The sequence below is a fragment of the Narcine bancroftii genome, chromosome 11 (genome assembly GCF_036971445.1).
Source record: "Narcine bancroftii isolate sNarBan1 chromosome 11, sNarBan1.hap1, whole genome shotgun sequence".
Taxonomy (NCBI): domain Eukaryota; kingdom Metazoa; phylum Chordata; class Chondrichthyes; order Torpediniformes; family Narcinidae; genus Narcine; species Narcine bancroftii.
In genome coordinates this window covers 102,815,355-102,837,200 of record NC_091479.1, presented here as the reverse complement: position 1 = coordinate 102,837,200, position 21,846 = coordinate 102,815,355, and the positions used below count along the sequence as shown (strand labels likewise).

The following is a 21,846-nucleotide window of genomic DNA, read 5'->3' as shown; positions in this document are numbered from 1 at the left end:
CATTCGCAGGTGCGGCAGGAGATCAAGAAGGGAATTGGGATGTTGGCCTTCAACGGGAAGGACATTGGGATTGAGTTTAAGAGCAGGGAGGTTTTGCTGCCACTGTGAGGCCACACCTGGAGAACCTCAGAATTTAGGAGGATGAGGGGGGGGGATCTCAGTGAAACATTTTGAATGTTGAAAGTCGACGTAGAAAGGTCATTTCCCAAGGTGGGATAGTCCAGGACAACTTCAGGATTGGACTCTCAGAACAGAGATGTGGAGGAACTTCTTCAGCTAGAGAGTGGTGAAACTGTGGAAGTAGTTGTCACAGGTGGTTGTGGAGGCCAGGTCTTTGGGTGTGTTTAAGGCAGAGATTGATAGGTTCATGATTAGCCAGGCCATCAAAGGTTATGGGGAGAAGACGGGGCAGTGGGGCTAAGTGGGAAAATGGATCAGCTCGTCGTGAAATGGGGGAACAGACTCGATGGGCTGAATGGCCTACTGTATTTCTGCTCTTCTAGTCTAACTATGTGAAGTTCCGTTCTTCTTACTGGAGAAAAAGATAGACTGGTTTTGGAGGTGGCATAGAGAGGTTCACCAGGTTGATTCTGGAAGCGAAAGGGTTAGCGTTTGACAAGAGATTCCGTGGAAGTTGAGGAGGGAATTAATAGATAGGATAGAAGCAGGAAGGTTGTTTCCAATGGCAGGTGAGACTTGAACTTGGGGATGTAATTCAGGGGAGAGGATATAGGAAGGAGATGAGGAGGAACTGCTTTTCCCAGAGACTGGTGAATCTGTGAAATTCTCTGCCCAGGGAAACACTGGAGGCTGCTTCATTATATGCATTTAAGACACAGAGGAAGAAAGAAACCTTGGGTAGAACCTATGCTACGTCTGGGTTCAAAATTCTTACTGTATTCCAAGAATCTTCTCACCCAAGCAGACATTATTTTTTAAATTTAGACATACAGCACAGTAACAGGTTCTTCCAGCCCACAAGCCGTGCTGCACAATTACAGCCCTTTAACCTACAACCCCGTTCATCTCTAGAACCCGGACACCCGGGAGAAATCCACGCAGGTCAGAGGAATAAAGTGCAAACTCCTTACCGATAGCGGCCAAATTCGAACCCAGGTCACAGGCCAACCACGCTGGCCTCTTATAAACCATTTTCCTCCTTCATCATAACTCTCCTCCCTTCCCAACTCAGCTCCTTCATCACAACCTTCCTCCCTTCCCAACTCAGCTCCTTCATCACAACCTTCTTCCCTTCCCAACTCAGCTCCTTCATCACAACCTTCCTCCCTTCCCAACTCAGCTCCTTCATCACAACCTTCCTCCCTTCCCAACTCATTTGATTATGGTGAACTTAACGGAACTTTAGAGATCAGCATTCTCTTGAACAGGTTGATCCACCCCATGCCCCCACCCCACCCTGTGGAGCTGGGTGCCAGGAAACCTCAAAGTGAAGCAGCAACCTCTCCATCACCAGGACACAAAGAAACGATCTCATGTTTCAGACAGACTGATGCATTTCAATGAACTCATCCATTAGTCATCCAGATCCCTGTTTCATGAAATTATTCAAAGATTTTGCTCTCCACAGATATCATTTATCTGTACCAAGTAATCCTGATCGTTGCCAACGTTTTACTGTGGTTTCTTAGATCTCTCATTCCTCAAATCACCTTGCAATGGGAAACAGCCGGCCGACACTTTCAACCAAGTGTGAGACTCACACTGCAATTATGACTCCAGGAGTGGCCTGACGTTGTCTATTTCAAGCTCCCATAGCTTGTTCCCTTGGGTGAAAATACCCTTGGCTTCTTAATGCAGCAGGCTACTGCACATTTACGGTTTTGACACTGCAATGTCGGGAAGATCTCTGGAAAAAATTAACATTTGGCCGTGTGGTTGTTCACACTGGGTGCCTTGATCAGAATGAGTGCAACCAGTGGTTGGACATGCAGTAGAGTGGATGACGGACAATGAATTTTTCCGGTACGATTTACACCACAGGCTTCCTCCAAAAAGTTGTAGGGATCCTGCAGAATAAATCGCAGAGCAGGAATTCACTCCAAATTCATTCCTTTTTCGACTGCCCAGGTAGCGGCAGAATTCCTTGATTGTGCCATGACATGCCTACAGTCTAGAAACACTTTATTGACGCCTTTCTTCTAAAATGGATCTTAATTTCACTCATCCGCAGCCAATATCCTTTTCCACCAAGAGATTTTTAAAAAATGAATACGCTGGCTTTGGAGGTGGTGCAGAGAAGCTCCTGCAAGATTCTGCCATTCACCCACTCAATAGGGTTGCATGGTTAGCGGTTAGCGCGACACTACTACAGCGTCAGTAACCTGCGACCGAATCCACCATCATCTGTAAGAAGTTTGTACGCTCCCCCTGTATCTGTAAGAAGTTTGTACGCTCCCCCTGTATCCTCGGGTGCTCTGATTTCCTCCCACCCTTCAAAACATACGGGGATTTTAGGTTAATTGGGTGGAATTAGGTGGCACGGGCTCATGGGTCAGAAGGCCCAGTTACTGCGCTGTACATCCAAAGTTTAAAGGTTATGGCGAGTGAGTGGAGCTGAGTCCACAGCCAGATTGGCCACCAACCTACTGAACGGCAGAGCAGGCTCGACGGGCCAGATGGCCGACCCCTCTCCTATTGCTCATGTTCTGATGTTTCAGTTGTATGTAAAGGTGCAAACGCAGGTCCTTGCTGAAAAGCGAAGCCTCATGAAAACCTACAGGTGACCCCCAAATCCCACCAGCGCATCAAGAGGGTCGACGAAAAACAAATGTCTCCGCTGATTAAACTCAAGCTCAAGTTTATTGTCCCCTGATTGCACTAGTACAACTCGACAGCTCCGCGTTCTCCAGTCCTCTGTGCAACACACTACATACACACATCCAGACATAACACACATACAGACAAATGGTATATATGCATAGAAATGGCTCACCACAGACTAGAAGGGCCGAAGGGGCCTGTTTCTGTGCTGTACTGTTCTATGGTTCTACTTGTAAACAAATATTACAATAAAAAATATTTTTGTAAAATAAATATTAGAGTCACGGAGGGTTAGTGTGAGCAGATCAACAGTCGTTCAGCAGTCTCACGACCCGTGGGGTAGAAGCTGTTCCTCAGCCTGGTGGTGCTGGCTCCGATACTCCTGCATCTCTTCCCCGACGGGAAAGGCAAGAAGATGCTGCACATGGGGTGGTGGGGTTTCACTGATTTTGTGAGCCCTTGAAAACAATCGGTGATGGGGGGGGGGGGGGGGGGGAAACCCCGGTAACAAAAAAATTACTCCCAGTGAGGTGAAACACAGAAGTCTGCAGATGCTGTGAGTGTGCAGTAAATGCTGGAGGAACTCAGCTGGTCTCACAGCGTCCATGGGAGGGAAAGATATACAACCGATGTTTCAAGCCTGAGGCCTTCTTGAAGAATGTCAGCAATATATCTTTACCTCCAATGGACGCGGCAAGACCTGCTGAGTTTCTCCAACATTTACTGTGTGTTTTTTACGGACTCCCATTGAAATCCTTTCTTGGCGCCGTTGCCGGCCCCTTGTGTTACTAATTATTTTTCTTCCCACCCACCAATTATGATTAAATTAGTGGCAGTGAGACTGCAGGGCTGAGGGATTAGCAGCCCGTTCTCGGGTGATTTCTTCTATCTATCATTGATGTAACTCCGGATGGTATCTCCTGGATTCAGAGGTAGTTCCTGCGCTAAAATCACACAAATGAACAGCTGGCCACAGACTGAAAGCACTGACTCCCAAAGTAGCAGCAAGTGGGCCTGCAAAGCGTTCACACTTACTTTCATGTTGACAGGAGTTATCCCCGTGCTAAAAAGCACCCGGAATTTGTATAAAACTGAGGTGCTCGGACGTTTCTGCGGCCTGTGACCATAAGGTAAATCGTCGAGCAGCTTATCGCACAAACATCTCCTTCCTCTCGCGACGCCATCTACCTGTCTCAAATGCCTCAGATTGTGGAGAAACACGTGGCCTCCCTGCTGGTCTGGAATATTGTGGATTGTGGGTGGTCACGTGACCTCCGTCTGAAACTTATTCAGAAGTCACGTTACCTGTCAATCAAGATTGGACTCTGGCCATCCCTTAGTACACACCTTGCCATTGGCTCATTTAAATTACATTGGTTTATTATTGGCTAGGCGCCCAGATCAGAACTGTATATAACATCAACGCATAGCACATCCTTTCTCTCTGCCTCGTGGTCCAAGCCTCGGATATTGCTCCATGCCAGGTCATTACTGTAGACTGCCATAGATCAGTGCTCGCAGAGAGCCACATCCCAGTTGGTACAGGGAACCGGGAATGTGTGTGAAAGTCCCTGTTTGTAGGGTCCGTATGCGTGTGTGAGCGTATAGAGTATAGGAGACCACCCATATCAGAGTCCATCCTGGATCTGATGTGATTGTCTATATCATTGTTTAGTAACATAGTAATTTAGTATCGCTTGACGTTCTCCCGTTTGTCTCCTGTGTGTTCATCAAAGTTTCCTGTGATTGTAGCACTTGTGTCCAGGCTCGTCTCTCTGTGAATCCACTGAACCTGATATTCTTCCAAACAAACACATACCAAAAGGCCCCAGGTTACTCTAGACTTCCTATGGATGCTGCGTGACCTGCTGTGTTTCTCCAGCCCTTTTGTGTATGGAGATCAGAGTGAAGGTCGATAATGTATGCACCTCTCCAGAAACAACTAAATTCCTTCCAAGTGGAGAATAAAAGTGGTCACCACCCTTCACTGCTAAGGGTTAATCGGAAAATACGATTTAAATGTACGTGTTGACTTTTCTAACGGTCGTTCAAACAGAAACACGTCTCCTGCAGGTTGAGGGAGGAAAGCTGGCACACTAGAGTTGGGATAAGAGCCATCTTTTCAGACAGAGCATCTGTTAGACAATCGTTAACACAAAACAGACGAACATGTTGCTGACAGCTGGTGTTCCTCAGTGATAAACCATCAGTGCTGGTCGGCAGGTACACTCTCCAAAACAACTTTCCAGAAGGGTCACAAGTTAGAATCATGGTGCCAGGGTTATTCCAATGTAAATCAATTGTAAAACACACATACGTTCGTGTTACACATCAAAGGAGAAAAAACCTTTCATAAATTGAACAGAATTGATATGTTAATTATGAAGAATATAATTAGAATAGAACACTTTCAGCAAGCAAAGAGACTCTAGGGGGCCTCACCAGGTCGGACAACATCCGTGGGAAGAGATGACCAGTCAAGGTTTGGGGTCAGGACTTACACTCACGACTCTCCACAGATGCTGCCTGGCTTACTGAGTCCCTCCAGCCTCTCTCTCTGTGTTCAAGGTTCCAGCATCTGCAGTTTTCTTGCATTTCTGCAGGATATTTTTAGCTTCGATACACTGGTTCAACTCAGCGACAATCTGAACTTACAGGATATCATTTAAAAGACAAGAAGGAGCTGGAGATCAACAAATTATCCCTCAAGACTGTCCCAACAGATAGCGTTTGGTGTCAGTTCCACCTTCTCGTTTGTTCCACCAGATCACCCTCGAGATCTAGCTCAACCTTGTGTCTCTGCCTCTATACCAACCCTCTCAGTTCATCCTTCAGCTATTGAGTAGCCCCTTAGTTCTAGTGCCCCCCCACCGACAAAACATCTGTCTCAAGAAAGCAGCGAACCTCAAAGGACCCCTGACACCTCTTCTCACTGCTCCCTTTGGGCAGAAGGTACAGAAGCCTGAAGACCAGCACCTCCGGGTTCAAGAACAGTTTCTCTTCCAACAACCATCGGACCCTTGAACTTCTCCTTGTTACACTGATCAGGGACTGTTACGGCCCCACGAAAGGACTGTTGCAAATCACTATTTTTTGCTTAAGGATCACTAAATATTTATGATCATGTATTTATTGTCTCTTTTAATTTCATTCAATTCATTCACTACTTATAGTTTTATATAAATATCTGTTTGGCTGCAGTCAATAATAAACTCATTACTATTCTCTCAGCTATTGAGCCCCCTCAGGTTTTCCCGATTAAATCATCTTTGTGCTAGTCCCCAATGAGCTCAAAGTGCTCAACCTTTTCTTCCTGAGTCGTCCCCTTAGGTCCCAGGAGTCAGCACCACAGGCTTTCTCCTGTGATGGAGTGCTAACTCTGGTCATTCTGCATCGCTGGAGAGCGGCCAGTCTGAAAGGAGACCGCGAGCTAACGTCGAGGAAAATAGCAGGAGCAGTGTGCAAATTGTCAGAGGGTTCAGAAAGGCTGGACTGTTCAGTGAGAGGCTTCTAGCTGCTGGCTGAACACAAGCTGACGGCCTGGCTGCCAACAGCAGGGTGGCGGGTCAGGGGTGGTCGACAAATAGGACAGGAGGGGCTTGGAGATCCTTCAAGGTTGAGGGAGGCTGCAGAGGTGGAATATTCCCCTAGTCCCAGGAGGGTCTCTATTGAAGTGCAGCCCAGTGGCCGTGCAGACAATGCAGCAACCCATAGAGAGCAGGGTTATGGTCAGAGAGACTGTTATTGGTACAGTCGGCAGAGTCCTGGCAGACTAACCTGCAGACATGAGTTCAAATCCCACCTGGGGAACTGCGGAGATTAAATTCAAATGATTGGTTATGTGCAGAATGAACAGCTCGTTAAAACAAAGTGACCAGTTCCCTGATGGCTACCACTTGAACTTGAGCCCATATCCACCAGATTCTTGACTACTGTGTGAAAGGCCTCAGCAAGCCACCTCATTAAGAGTAGACACTGTGATCTGGAACAATTTGCTGGAGGAATTCATCAGGGCAAGCAACATCTGTGGGAAAGAAAGGATGGCTCTTCCCCTCTCTCTCTAACCCTAACCCACTGAGGGCCTCCCGCAGATGGTTTGTTGCTCCAGATTCCACTGTCTTCAATCATCTGTTTGAGACCTGAACCCAATTCAGGATATTTGGTGCATCGCCAAAGACTCTTGCAAATTTCCACACGTGTACTGTGGAGAGCATTCGGACCGGTTGCATCGCGGTCTGGTACGGAGAGGCCAATGCACAGGACAAGAAAAGACTACAGAGAGTTGTAAACTCAGCCAGTGCCATCAAGGACATCTACAAGAGGCAGTGTCTTAAGCATCCCCACCAACCAGGCCATGCCCTCTTCACTCTGCTACCACCAGGAAAGAGGTACAGGAGCCTGAAGACGAATATCCAACTGTATAAAAACAGCTTCTTCCCCTCCGCCATCAGATTCCTGAATGGACCATGAACCACAGACACTCCCTCACTTTCTCTCTTTTGTGCACTGCTTTTTTTTTAATCCTCTATTAACAGAATTGCAATTTACATGTAATTTTGCACCTTGTTCTGAACAATACTACTGCCACAAGACAACAAATTTCATGATACATGTTCATGTCTATAAACCTGAGTCCAAAAGCCATGCAGGCGACTGCATACACTGAAGTCAATCTGTCAATCACAAGCCTCAGTCTGTCGTCCGTCATGGGGCAGCACAGTTAGCAGAGCGGTTAGTGCCGCACTGTTACAGCGCCATTAATCCAGCACTGTCTGTAAGGAGTTTGCATGTTCTCCCTGCGTCTGCGTGGGTTTCCTCCGGGTGCTCTGGCTTCCTCCCACCCTCCAAAACGTACAGGGTTGTAGGTTAGTTGTGTAGCAAAGAGACACGGGTTTCAATGGCTGGAATCTGCTTCTTCCGTGCTGCAAATAATAATTGGGAAAAAAAAATCCTTCACACCTCCCTGGAGCACCAAATTCCACCTTCCTCTCCCCTCTCAGTATTATTATGTGTTTTGATGTACAATTCATACATATGTTAGACTATAGATTCCTTAAGTTCATTACTGACCAAGCACTGTAATTCTGGGTAGTGTAATTCATGTGATTATCCCAAAGTACGCACCGTCATAAGCTCGACCATATGATTTTACTTCACTATAATTATTGGATCCCTGGATGGGTACTTAATACTGTAACTACTGTCAAGTTAACTGGGTGGTACAGTTAGCAGAGCGGTGAGCACCACGCTGTTACAGCGCCAGCGATCACGACGGTGTTCAAATCTGGCGCTGTCTGTAAGGAATTTGTACATTCTCTCTGTGTCTGCGTGGGTTTCCTCCAGGGCCTCTGGTTTCCTCCCATGTTCCAAAACGTTCTGGTGATTCTAGGTCCAATTGGGCGACACGGATTCATTCGCCAAAAGGGCCGGTTACCGCACTGTGTGTCCAAATTTTAAAATTTAAATTTACATTTTAAAAATTTAAACAACTCTTCGTCTGCTTGCTGTTTGCAGATGTACATGGTCACTGGCAGGAACACAGCTACGATGTCTTATCTGGTTTTTGTTACTCAATGGGTCATGTGCTTTGATGCACAAATTCTGGATTATTAAGTCATTGTGTTTTTGATCTTTATTCGTTTAGAGATCATTTTGACCTCTGCTGCTGGTATGGTATTTTAGATTCTAGTGTGAACTTTAGTCCCTCAAAAGAAGCATCCATGTAATAGTCAACTCCATAAATTTAACATTGCAAAATGGTCTAGAAAATTCGACTTTTATGCGAGTATATACGGTAATCGTAGAGTCGCAGTCCCTGTGTCTTGCCATGTCTAGGAGGCAGTTAAGAGCCAAACAGATTGTTGGATCTGGAGCTACATTCAGGCCAGAATGGTCAAGGACTGCAGATATCAGTGAACCAAAGAGGCCTTAATGACAATCCAGTAGTTTCATGGTGACTTCCCTCAGACTAAACTCGCTTTTGCTTTAAAAACAAACATTAAAACCTCTTGCTGGCATGCTGGGATTTGATCTCTTGTCACTGGATCAATGAACCAGAACTTTTGCTGTTCTCTTGCAACTTAACTGCCACATGGCCACACCGGAGAGAGAGGGAGGACCTCTCAGTTCGATAACTGCCTTTTATTTCCTATGGACGCTGCGTGACCTGCTGAGTTTCTCCAGCACTTTTCTGTCCTGCTCTAGACACCAGCGCCTGCAGATTTTCCCTCTTATATCTTAATCTATTGAATCCATTTTGCATCTTCCACAATATCTTGTCTGCAAAGCAAAGGCAAATTTTGTTCACAGTCGACCATGGTGTAATTCACTCTATGCCTACATTAGTTTAATATCATTTGCTTGCATTTCATCTTCTCATTCACTCACTCTACACTGCGGGGCTCATCTTCCTCCATCCAGCCCTTTTTGTCTCTCTCCCCCTTTGACTGCCATCTAGAGTCAAGTTCAAGTTTATTGTTATCCAATTGTACAAGAATAACCTGGCAAAACAGCATTCTCTGGTGCTCGGTGGAAAACCACACGTATCGGCATAGCACACATAAAGACAAATACACATGCACGACGTATTTACAATCAGTATTAAAAAAAATAGATGATAGATCGATAGAGATTGATAGATGGATAAATTAATAGAGAGATAGATTGATGGATGGATAGATAGATTGATAGAGAGAGCTAAATAGAGAGATAGATGGCTAGATAAATAGATCGATCAATAGATAGATAAGAGAGAGAGATAGAGAGACAGAGAAAGAGAGAGATATAGATATTATTTAATAATATTTATTTTGCTGTTGACCATCATGCTTCACCTCTCCCTGGTCCATCCTGTCCCACCCTCTCCTCCCTTACACTTGCATCCCTTTTCCACACCCTGAGTCCTAATGAAGAGTTTCATTGTGAAAAATTGACAAATCCTCACCTTCCACAGACTGCGTGGAACGAGAGGACTTCAGTTTAAGGCGAGACGGAGAAGATTTCAAAGGGACAAGGAGGAACCTTTCCACTCAGAGGGCATGTGGAACAAGCCAGAAAAACACAAGAACTGGAGTCAGTGGCATCTTGAGCAAAAAGTGAGAAGCTGGAGGGACTCAGTGGGTCAGGTAGCATGGAGAGAAATGGTCCATTAATGATTTGGGTTTGGACTAAAAATAAAATCCTTACTGATAAAGGGTCCTGACCCAAAACATTGACCATCCATTTCTCTCCACAGATGCTGCCTTACCGGCTGAGTCTCTCCAAGCATGTGGAATGAGCTGCCAGAAGAAGTGGTAGGGGTAGGTACCATAGAACATAGAACACTACAGCACAGTACAGGCCCTTCAGCCCTCGATGTTCTGCTGACAAATATACTCCAGCCAAAAAATTACTATACCCTCCCTACCCTGTAATCCTCTATTTTTCTTCCATCCATGTGTCTGTCTAAGAGTCTCTTAAACACCCCTAATGTTTCAGCTTCCACCACCATCCCCAGTGACACATTCCAGGCCCACACAAGTCTCTGCGTAAAAAAATTAACCCCTGACATCTCCCCTAAACTTTTTACCCTTCACTTTGGTGTTTGCTACTCCCACCCTGGGATACAGGCACTGGCTGTCCACCTTATCTATGCTCCTCAGAATCTTGCAGACCTCCACCAAGTCACCTCTCATCCTTCTTTGCCACCTTTACAATGTTTAAGTAGCATTTAGACATGTCCATGGATAGGGAAAGGTTTAGAGGGATATGGGCCAACCCAGGCAAATGGGCGAGCTTGGGCGGACATGGTCAGGATAGCTAAGATGGGCCTGTTTCTGTGCCATATGGCTCCAAAAAACGCATCCAAGTCCCCAGGTTCGACCGTCACCTCAGACTCTCTCTGTGTGGAGTTCACACCCCAACCACCTCCCCCATGATAGAATGAATGATCACCCACCACCACCCCCTCCCCCCTCCCCTTCCCACCCCCGAGTGTACCAACTTCCTCTCATATCCCAAAGACCTTGGGTTCGGTGAGTTATCTGGCTGCAACACATTGCTCCTGTTGAACAGGTTAGTGCAGAATCTGTGAGGAGATTAGAGGAATGTGGGGAGAGCAGGGGATGAGTGCGGAAATAAATACAGGCTAGCATAAATTTGCTGGGCTGAATGGCCTCCCTCCTGCATATGGAAATATGACACATCTGTTCCCCATTTATCCACATCCATACTGAGCATCAAGAAACAATAAACAAAGCAGGTTCCGTGTTAGTTTTTCAACACTTCTGCACTTCACGTCATGACACAGCTAAGACCATTGCCTATGGTCCCTCAACCAGCTCTCTGAATTTGCTCTAGGATTAATCTACCTCCCACTCCTTTCCCAGATCTTAGTTCAGAACACTATTAACAAGAACGTCTGCAGGCACTGGGTTGAGTGCAACACCAACGTTCACGGGTTTAAAATGTTGGACTGAGGTGAAAAATGAAAGATCAGCCCGTTGAACAAGGTGGCGGAATGAAAAGGCTGGATCACTCCGATTCCTAATGTTTATCCTCTCCGGCTGTCAGTGTGCTACTAAAAAGGGTCATCAAAACTTGAGGCTAAGGTCAGTGAATTAGTCTTTGTTTTTTTTATATAAAGAAAAACACCCTACACGGATATTTGAAATATGTAGAATTATGCATTTGCAGTCAGTCTAAAAATAAAGCCACGATTAACAGGAAACTTAGCCCAAGGAGGTGAGAAGATTCAGCTCATTTCCTGCCCTGAAACAGCTGCTTGAAGCTGGGCCAAGTTTAGAAGGGACGGTACTGACCTTGCTGTCTGTGTTTTCCTTCGCCCTGGCGTTGGAGCTTGGCCTGACTCCACCGTCGCTGGGTGACTTCCAGGAGAGCGGGTCGCCCAATTGGCCGATGCCTCGGAGATCTCTCATGGCGCTGGGGTGCCGTCGAGCCCCAGAGTGCCTGCCGTGTGGGATGCGGAGAGCGGTGTGGATAGGTTTGGGTCTTTCGGCTGGCCACCGGGGCCTGGGGGAGACGGGGAGCCCAGGCATGCCTGGCAGGAGTGGCGGTGTCTACCGTTGCCGATGAGGCAGGCGCGCCCTGCCTGGCATGTCCCCTCCTGCCGCACAGATTCGCCCGCCGCAGGCTTGCTGCCGCAACTCTTCCTGTGCCTTTGACCGGGAGAGAAGGGCCCTTCTCCAGGACACCGGGACACTCCTTGCCTGAGGAGACTGCCTGTGAGGATTCAAAGAACTCACCACTGTCCTCTCGACTGAATGAATCAGCTCAGCTCAATTTATACTGGAGCAAAACTCAAGGGGGAGGGAAGGGGGAGGGAGAAGGGCAGGCAAGCAAGTCTGAGGTCTTCGTCTGTCAAAACAACATCAGGAACAAGTAGCTCCCTCTCGCTGGCCACACACCCACTGCACAACTCCCCGAGAAAGAATGTGCAGCAGACAAAATTAAAAGGCTCTCCAACCAACAGCCAAAACCTGAGCAGATACTGAAATGCTCCCATTCTGGAGAAGGCCTCTGGGCTGATGTCGTTTGCCTGAACATCTGGCCATTTTTCACTCCTGCCAGTGAATGGGCTGCTTACTAAGAGCTGGTCACCTGCATACAAGCGAGAGATCTTCCCTGGGACAGGAGAGGGAGAATGAAACAGCTCACATGGCTCTTGCCTGAAGGCGATTGGATTAGCAAAGATTGAAATCTGAGTCATTAAGAAAAGATAGAAATCCATTCTCGGATGTTCCCAAAAAATTAAAATGGAATTTGTTTTATTTTAACACATTACATTCTGGTCACCTCATTATAGGATGGATGTGGAAGCTGTGGAGACGGTGCAGAGGAGCTTTAGCAGGATATTAAAAGTAAATGTCAAAAATTCTGTCGACACCGTGGGTGAAGTAAAAACACAAAATGCTGGAGAAACTCAACAGGTTGAGCAGTGTCTTTTATATAGCAAAGGTAAAAGTACAGAACCAAAGTTGCGGGCTCGAGCCCTTCATCAAGGTACGTGAAAATGCCAACTGGCGTCCGAACGAAAGAGGATGTTACCGGGATTGGATACTAACTCTAATGAGGAGAGGTTAGCAGAGCTGAGACTTTTCTCTTTAGAGCATAGAAGGATGAGAGGTCAATAAGATTTGGAGAGGTATTGATAGAGTGGACAGCCAGCACCATATTCCCATACCAGAGGACGTCTGTACAAAGTGAAGGGAGGGAACTTTAGGGGAGACATCAGGGGTAAGTCTTTTTACACAGAGAGGTGTGAAGGCCTGGAAGGCCTTGCCAGGGATGGTAGTGGAAGTGGAAACGTTAGGGGCGTTTAAGAGACTCTTAGGCAGGCACATGGATAGAAGAAAAAAAGAGGGCTATGGGGTAGGGAGGGTTTAGTACATTTTTTAAGGAATATAATGAGTCAACACAACATCGAGGGCCGAAAGACCTGGACTGTACTGTGTTCTATTACTGTTACAGTGAAGGCTCAATGTGGGTACTGTGGTAATAATCTGGAGAATGAGAGACCCAAATCCCACCACATCAGTTGTGAAATTTAATTTAATTTTATTTAGATGTACAGCATGGTAACAGCCCATTTCGGCCCACAAGTCCATGCCACCCAATTATGGGTACATTTGAAAAGTGGGAGGAAACTGGAGCCCTTGGGGAAAACCCACACAGACACAGGGAGAATGTACAAACTCTTTACAGACAGCACAGGATTCGAACCCAAGCCCCGATCACTGGCGCTGTAAAGACATTGCGCTAACCACTACACCAGCTGTGTTGCCCTAAGTTTGATTGATGATCAGGAATTTGAAACACAGCTGGTTTTACTAACAAGGACCATGAGATTAACAGGTTTACATTAAAAAAATACACCTGGGCCTGTCAGGAATAGAAATCTTCCATCCTTCTCGCTGTGACACCAAACCCACATCAATATAGTGAAGTGTAAATAAGCCCCCAACGCTTCTCCCCCCCCCCCTCCAACTCTTCTGACCAATTGGAGGTGGAGAATATTGTTGGTCTTCCCAGCAACACCCATACTGAGAAATAACCCGGTAGTCATTTTGTACACAGCAAGATCCCACAACAATGAGATTCAGCTAATAAGTAGAGCTAGTAATCCCACCATCCACCCCCTACCCCACCAGCACCCGGAGGAATTGCCACACTTGTGATGCACCTGCAATGAGCTTTTCAACTTCATCCATTTTGTAGCCAACTTCCACTCTGATCTCAAACTCACCTGGTCCATCTCTGACAACACTCTCCTCTTCCTGAATCTCTGTCTCCATGTCGGGAGACAAGCTGTCCATCAACATATATTATAAACCCACTAACTCCCACAACTACCTGGACAACACTTCCTCACACCCTGTCCCCTGCAAGGATTCTATTCCCTTCAATTTCTCCATCTCAGCCGCATCTGTTCGCAAGATGAGGTCTTCTGGTCCAGATCTTCCCAAATGTCTGCCTTCTTCCACAAACGTGGTTTTCCCTCCACCACCATCAACTCAGTCCTCACGCTCATCTTCTCCATTTCCAACTCATCTGCCCTGGCCCCTTCTGCCCAAACATAGAATCCCCCTCATCCTCACTTACTACCCCAGCAGCCCTCGCATCCAACACATTATTCTCCAGAATTTCCAGCACTTATAACAGGATCCCACCACCAGACCCATTTTCCCTTCTCCTCCCCTCTCTACCTTCCGTAGGGTCCGCTCTCTCCTTGATTCCTTCATACACTCATCTCTCCCCACCAATCACCCCTCTCCGGCACCTTGGCCTGTTGCCGCAGGAGGTGCTAATCTTCCTCCCTCACCACCGTCTGGGGCCCAAACAGGCCGTTCAAGTGAAACGATACTTCAGTTCTGCATCCATGGGACTGATTTACTGCATCCGATGCTCCGTGTGGCCTCGAAGAGATCAGTCGCAGATTGGAAGATCGCGTTGTTGAGCACCTCTACTCCGCCCACCACAGTCACGGAAACCTCCCAGTAGCCAACCATTTCAATTCTGAGTCATGTCTGTCCATAGCCTTATCCCTCCCAGATCACCACAAATTGATTTTCCACCTGGGCACTCTCCAGCCAGATGGCATTACCATCGACTTTTCCGGTTTCTGCTAACTTGCTTTTCTCTCCCCCTTTCCAGTTTTCCCAGCTCTCCTCTATCCCTTCACCCTCCCATTCCTCCTCTCCTTGATCACTGCTGTCCCCTCCCTCCCTTCTCCACCTATCGACCTTCTGGCTATGCCCTTCCCCTCCCCTTTTGTTTGGACACCAGCCGATATTCTTCCAGACCTTGATGAAGGGCTCAATCCCAAAACTTAGGTTCTGTATCTTTACCTTTGCTACATAAAGGACACTGTTTGACCTGCTGAGTTTCTCCAGCATTGTGTGTTTTTACTTCAACCATGGTGTCTACAGATTTTTGTGATTTACTTCCAAGTAGAGCTGGTCGAAGGCAGATATAACAAGGATGATTCTGGGAATGGAAGGAGGAGTTTCACGGCTCTTGGCCTGTACTCATTGGAATTTAGGAGAATGAGGGGGAATCCTATGGAAACATTTTGAACGTTGAAAGGCGTGGACAGAGTACATGTAGAAAGGTTGTTTCCCACAGTGGGAGAGTCTAGGACAAGAGGGCACAACTTCAGGATTGAAGGGCATCCACTTAGAAGAGATGTGTTGGAATTTCTTCAGCCAGTGGGATGTGAATCTGTGGAATCTGATGCCACAGATGGTTGTGGAGGCCAGGTCATTAGGTGACTTTGAGGCAAAGACTGATCGGTTTTTGATTAGCCAGGACATCGAAGGTTATGGGGAGAAGGACGGGCAGTGGGGCTGAATGGGAGAATGAATGAGTATATGATCATGGAATTTAACGTGAGGTGATGCGATTGGGGTGTGAAGGTCTATGGGACAAACACCTTGAAGAGTAGGACCTTGCTGTACATTCCATGATTGCTGCATGCGGAGCATAGGGAGATAGGATGCTGAAGGAGGGGCAAAGGATCCTAACGGCCGTGACCAGGGCAGTGAATGCATGTGCAGGAAGGCCTCAGTGCAACTTCATTAAACATTTCCTGTCTCCACACTATAGGAAGAATGATTACATGGAAGACAATTCAGAGGAGCCTCACTGAGATGGAGTGTTCCAGTTGTACAGCAGGGAACAGTCGAAAAGCCTGAGTGTAAAGGTGGAGATTCTCCACCCTTATGTCGGGAGACTTAATGTGCCCTGGCCAGCTCCAAGGTGCCGACTGCAGTCCCTCTTGGGGGAAGGGTCAACGCTGTGCTCCGCCGCCCTGCGTGAATGCAAACGGCTGGCTGATGACGTCGCAGAAACACTGTCAGCCGCGACCCATCTCACTCACCACTCTCCCTCCATGACCCCCTCAGGTGGAGGCCGTCAGAGGGCAGCCGGTGCAGGCTGTGACAGGTCCCCCAGGCCACTCCGGAACCTCAATGGGATGCTACGCCCTTTAGGGCCGCTCGTCAGCACCAGTGGCTCAAAATGGGGCACAGTAATAGCCGTCTTCCCTACCAGCTGGAACCATTCTGGGAAATGCAGAGCAGCTTCAGCTGCCTGGGGGATTATGGGTAGAGAAGACAGCTATTGCTCTGGCGCATATTTATGACAGGCGGCGCCACGGCAACAGTTGGCCCACCTCCAGCGGCTCTGGATGACGCACCGAGGCGCCACTCTGCATAAAAGCAGCGCAGGAGCAGGTAAGTTTAAAATTTTTATCCACCTCTGCAGCCAGCCCCAGAGTAAAGACAGTTCAAGGGCATAATTATTTCCAATGTGGGGTCCATTTAAGAGTCAGATAACAGCAGGAACTGAACCACCCTTGAATCTAGAGGTACGTTTTATCAACCTTCTGCCCAATGGGAGGGGAGGAAACAGCGAGTGACCGGGAATGGGGCATGGCCTTTAATATGCAGATATCTAGAGGCAGCAGGAAGTATAGACAGAGTCAATGAGGGAGAGGTTTGTATGTGCAATGGCATCAATTCCTACGCTGCCGCCCCCCCCCCCACCCCCCCCAATCCCTCCCCTTTCTTCTGGTCTTGCTGTTCTACTTTAAATTTTCAGCATCTGGGTTTTTTTTTTAAATTTACAATCACACAGGGCAACGTCTGATGTAAGGCATCAGAAATGGTCGGAGGTCAATCCACAGGACTGTAAAAGTGACAGAGACGATCACCCTCGCCGTGATCTACCAAGATCTTTATCTGAAGAGGGTGTGCAATGTCAATGAGGATCCCTTCCACCCTGCACACAGCATTTTTCAGCTGCTCCCATCAGGGAAGAGATACAGGAGGATCAGAGCCAGCACCACCAGGCTGAGGAACAGCTTCTTCCCACGGGCAGTGAGAATGGTGAACGACCAAAGAAACTGCTCACACTGACTCTCCGAGAGTCTCATATTCATGAAACAGTATTTATTTATTTGTACAGATGAAATATTTGTCCTGTATATGTGTGGTTTATCTTTATGTGTGTTATGTCTGGTTGTGTGTCTGCACTGAGGACCAGAGAACCCTGTTTCGCCAGGTTGTACTTGTACAATCAGATGACGATAAACTTGACTTGACTTGACAAAACCTAGGTTTGATGCTCTGCCATCTAAAGCCAAGCACTTGCCTTCTACAGGCTTTGAAGGCCAGCAAGTCACATCCAGAATTATCAGAACAAATCTTTGTAACACCTGGCAATTCCACATGGAAAAGAAAGGAAATTTAATCTGCGATCTGAAACCCAGGAATCATTTCACTTTCTGCACTTCTGCACTGTTTAAATGAACCACAGCATTGGTGTGCTGGAGAATGTAGCTTTTAGAGTGCATTAAAACTGTCACTAACTGCATGGGAATGATTTATGGGTCTGCTGCAAAACACAGGAATGACATTGATGTTAAATTATAATTCCTTCAAGGTGATCAGATTTCAAACTCAAAGCCCCAATTTCTCGCCTGTCTCATCACAAAGAAATAAAATGTCATTCAAGAACAAACCGGAGAAATTCTTCGTGCTTTGGAGATGGTTAGAAATTATATTCAGAAGCTATTTCAATAGTCATGTGGAAAATTTTAAATTTAAATTTAAATTTTAAATTGTAAATTTAGACATTCAGCACAGTTACAGGTCATTCTGGCCCATGAGTCCATCCCACCCAGTTTACTCCCAATTAACCTACACACTTCAGTACATTTTGAACAGCGGGAGGAAACCGGAGTACCCAGGGAAAATCCACGCAGACACAGGGAGAACGTACAAACTCCTTACAGACACCGCGGGATTCAAACCCCAGTGCTATAAAGGTGTTGTGCCAACTGCTACACCAACTGTGCCACCCTGAAAATGTTAGAACACAGAACATAAGACATTACAGCACAATACAGGCCCTTCGGCCCTCAATACTGTGCCGACCCATATAAACCAGCTCCATAACAATCTAGCCCTTCCCTCCCTCACACACATAACCCTCTATTATTCTACATCTGTGTGGCTGTCTAAGAGCCTTTTGAATGTCCCTATTATACCAGCCTCCACCCCCACCCCTGGCAATACATTCCAGGCACCCACTATTCCCTGTTTGAAAAACTTAATAATCCTTCCTCAACTTTCCTCCAGTTACCTTAAGCAGATATCCTCTAATATTTCCTATTGTCACCCCAAGAAAATAACGCTGGCTGTCTGCCCTATCTACCTCTACTAAGTCATCTCTGATCCTTTGTCACTCCAAAGAGAAAAACCTAGCTCTGTCAACCTTGCTTGATAAGGCATGTTCTCCAACCCAGGCAACATCCTGTAAATCTCATCTGTCCCCTCTCTAAAGCTTCCACATCCTTTCTATAAAAAGGTGACCAGAATTGAACACAACATTCCAAGTTTGGTCCAACCAGAGTTTTCAAGCTGCAATATTACCTCTTGACGCTTGAACTCAATTCCCCGAGTTTATGGTCATTTAGATAAGTACACTACAGTCTTAGGACCTTTCCTGGACCCAACACACCAATGTCTTCGTGAACAAAACACGTCAGCACCTCTACTTCCTTCGGAGTTTGTGGAGGTTTGGTTTGATACCAAACTTCAACAGAAGTGTAGTGGAAAGTGTGCTGACCAGCTACATCACGATCTGATGTGGAGACACTAATGCCCCTGAAGGTAAAGCCCTGCAAAAGATAGTGAACATTACCCAGGACATCATGGGCAAAATTCTCCCCACCATCAAGAACATCTACAGGGAACGCTGCCGTTGGAGAGCAGCAGCCATCATCAAGGACTCACACAATCCAACACACGCTCTGTTCTTGCAGCTACCATCAGGAGAGAGGTATCAGTGCCATAAGACTCGCACCACCAGGTTCAGGAACAGCTGAAACCCCTCCACCGTCAGACTCCTCAAAGACAAACTCAATCAGGGACTCATTTAAAGACTCTTACTTGTGCACTTTATTGTTTCATTTTTCTCTCTGTATTGCACAGTCAGTTTGTTTACATTCATTATCTGTTGTGTGCAGCTTCTATTTTTTCATTATTAAATAAGTGGTGATTTTGCCTTGCCTGCAGGGAAAAGAATCAATTTCAGGGTTGTATGTGATGTCATATACTCTGACAATAATTTTTTTAAATGTTAAATGTAGACATAGAAACATAGATGATAGGAGCAGGAGTAGGTCATTCGACCCTTCAAGCCTGCTCCGCCATTCAACGAGATCATGGCTGATCTTAAAGTTCAGTACCCCGTCCCCGCCTTCTCTCCGCAACCTTTAATACCCTTATACTGAAGAAATAGATCTAATTCCCTCTTAAATAGATTTATTGAACCTGCCTCTACTGCCCTCTGTGGCAATGAATTCCACAGATTCACCACCCTCTGGGTCAAGAAATTCCTCCTCATCTCGGTCCTAAATGGTTTGCCTATTATCCTCAAACCATGGCCCCGGGTTCTGGATTTTCCCATTATTGGAAACATCCCATCTGCATCCATTCTGTCCAGTCCTGCCAGAATTTTATATAGAGCAAAGTAACTGAAATTTAGAATGAAAGAATTGTTTTGGAGAATCTCAGCCCCTTTCACATCTGGATACACATTTTCACATCTGGAGACTGATCCGAACATCTGTCCATGAGATCCCCCCCCCCCCCATTGTATTCCCAATATAACCCATTTACTATCCTGCTTTACCTTGTTTCTCCCCACCCCCACTCTGTCTGTGTAATGGAACATTTCTCCATATGATGAATAGATTTTATGGTTCATAAAAGTGGAAAAATAATAGTAAAAATGGAAATACAAAATGAAAATAAACTACAAAATAGCAACCCCGTTGTTCTTTTCCTGTTATGCTCATTAATCTTCCTGGCAGATGATGAGGCCCAAATTTTTCTATTTGTTATTGTACACAGGTCTCAGGCAATATCAGAGTGGTTGTCTCTGAATGGAGGGGCAATTAAAATTTACCCACATCAGTGGGCCAGGAGCCATACATAAGCCAGAGGTTGCATGAAGTTCTCAAGTTAAGTCAAGTACTGGTATACTGTCATCCGATTGTACACGTACAACCCAACAAAATAGCATTCTCTGGTTCTCGGTGCAAAACATGCAGACACACAACCCGACATAACACATGTACATAAAAACAATACACATGCAGGACAAGTATTTCATCTATGCAAGTAAATAAATAAATATTGTTTTTGCAAATATGAGAGTCTTGGGGGGTTAGTGTGGACAGTTCCTTTGGTTGTTCAGCGTTCTCCCTGCCCATGGGAAGAAGTTGTTCCTCAGCTTGGTGGTGCTGGCTCTGATCCTCCTGGATCTCATCCCCAATGGGAGCCACTGAAAGATGCTGTGCGTTGGTTGGAAGGGGTCATCAATGATTTTGCATGCCTTCTTCAGACAACAATCCTGGTAGATCATGTCAATGGTGGGGAGGGATCCTCTCTGCCACTCTTATGGTCCTGTGGATTGACCTCTGATCCATTTCTCTGCAGCAACCGTACTACGCTGTGATGCAGCCATCCAAGGCGCTCTGGATAGAGCTCCTGTGGAAGATTGACATGATGGTGGCCTTGCCCGCTTCAATCCTCCCAGGATGTGTAGTCGCTCTTGCTCCTCCTTGGCAAGTGAGGAGATGTGCGTCCATGACAGTTCACTAGATAAGTGAACTCCAAGGAACTTGGTGCTCTCCAGTACAGAGTTGTTGACTTGTACATTTTGATCACCCTGCTGTAGGATAGATGTCATCAAGCTGGAAAGGGTCCACTAAAGTTTCACGAGAATGTGTCTCGGGACTGGCGGGCTAGAATTATAAGGAGATTTTGAGTAGGTTGGGACTTTTCTTCCCTACAGTCTCTTCCCTAGTGTAGGGCAACCTTAAACTGGGGGTGGGGGCGGGGGGGGGGTGTGTGACATAGATTTAAGATGAGGGGAAAAGATTTAAAGGGGAGCTAAGGAGACTTTTTCCACACAGAGTGGGGTGGATGTTTGGAACGAGCTGCCACAGGAAGGAAGTGGGAAAGGTGGGATTAATTGTAATGTTTAAAAGACATTTGTAGTAGATAGGTACATGAATTGGAAAGATGTATAGGGATAAGGGCTGAAAACACGCAATCCCTTACTAATCACAGAGGACTTTTGGCATAGGGATTACTTAAAGTTGTCAGTGAGTGGAAAGAAAAAGTTTGAAACCCACTGTTTTAATCGTCCCTCATTGACTCGTTATGTGAACGGTCTCGTAACTCCAAAGGAAATGGGCCAATAACAATATTTTTTCAAGCAAAATATTTCAGTAACAATTGGGTCTAGAGCAGTGGTTCTCAACTTTCCCTTCCCACTCACTGACCACCTTAAGCAATCCCTTTCTAATCACAGAGCATCAATGGCATAGGGATTGCTTAAAGTGGGATGTGAGTGGAAAGAAAAAGTTGAGAACTGTGACAGATTATGTTATATTTCATATTGTATATAGATATGTTTTAAATGTGATAAATTGTGGCATTTTTTAGTTAGTTTATACACAGATACAAACACCTCAAAACAGATCTCATTTAA

At 46.2% G+C, this 21,846-nt stretch overlaps 1 protein-coding gene across 13 annotated transcripts in view; it reads right to left on the bottom strand.

Moving 5' to 3' along the window:
• Nucleotides 1–21,846, bottom strand: part of nav3 (neuron navigator 3) — a 401,736-nt gene that overhangs the window by 234,998 nt on the left and 144,892 nt on the right. For 7 of the 13 annotated variants that reach the window (XR_011346818.1, XM_069904351.1, XM_069904347.1 and 4 more), the window contains exon 1: nucleotides 11,580–11,914. The exons of the other annotated variants lie outside the window; for them this stretch is intronic. Coding sequence is in view for 6 of the 7 variants with exons in the window: in XM_069904351.1 (XP_069760452.1) it covers nucleotides 11,580–11,816 (237 nt within the window). In the remaining variant the exon portion in view is untranslated. Of the gene's footprint in view, nucleotides 1–11,579; nucleotides 11,915–21,846 lie in introns of those variants that run through there. 13 annotated transcript variants of the gene reach the window in all.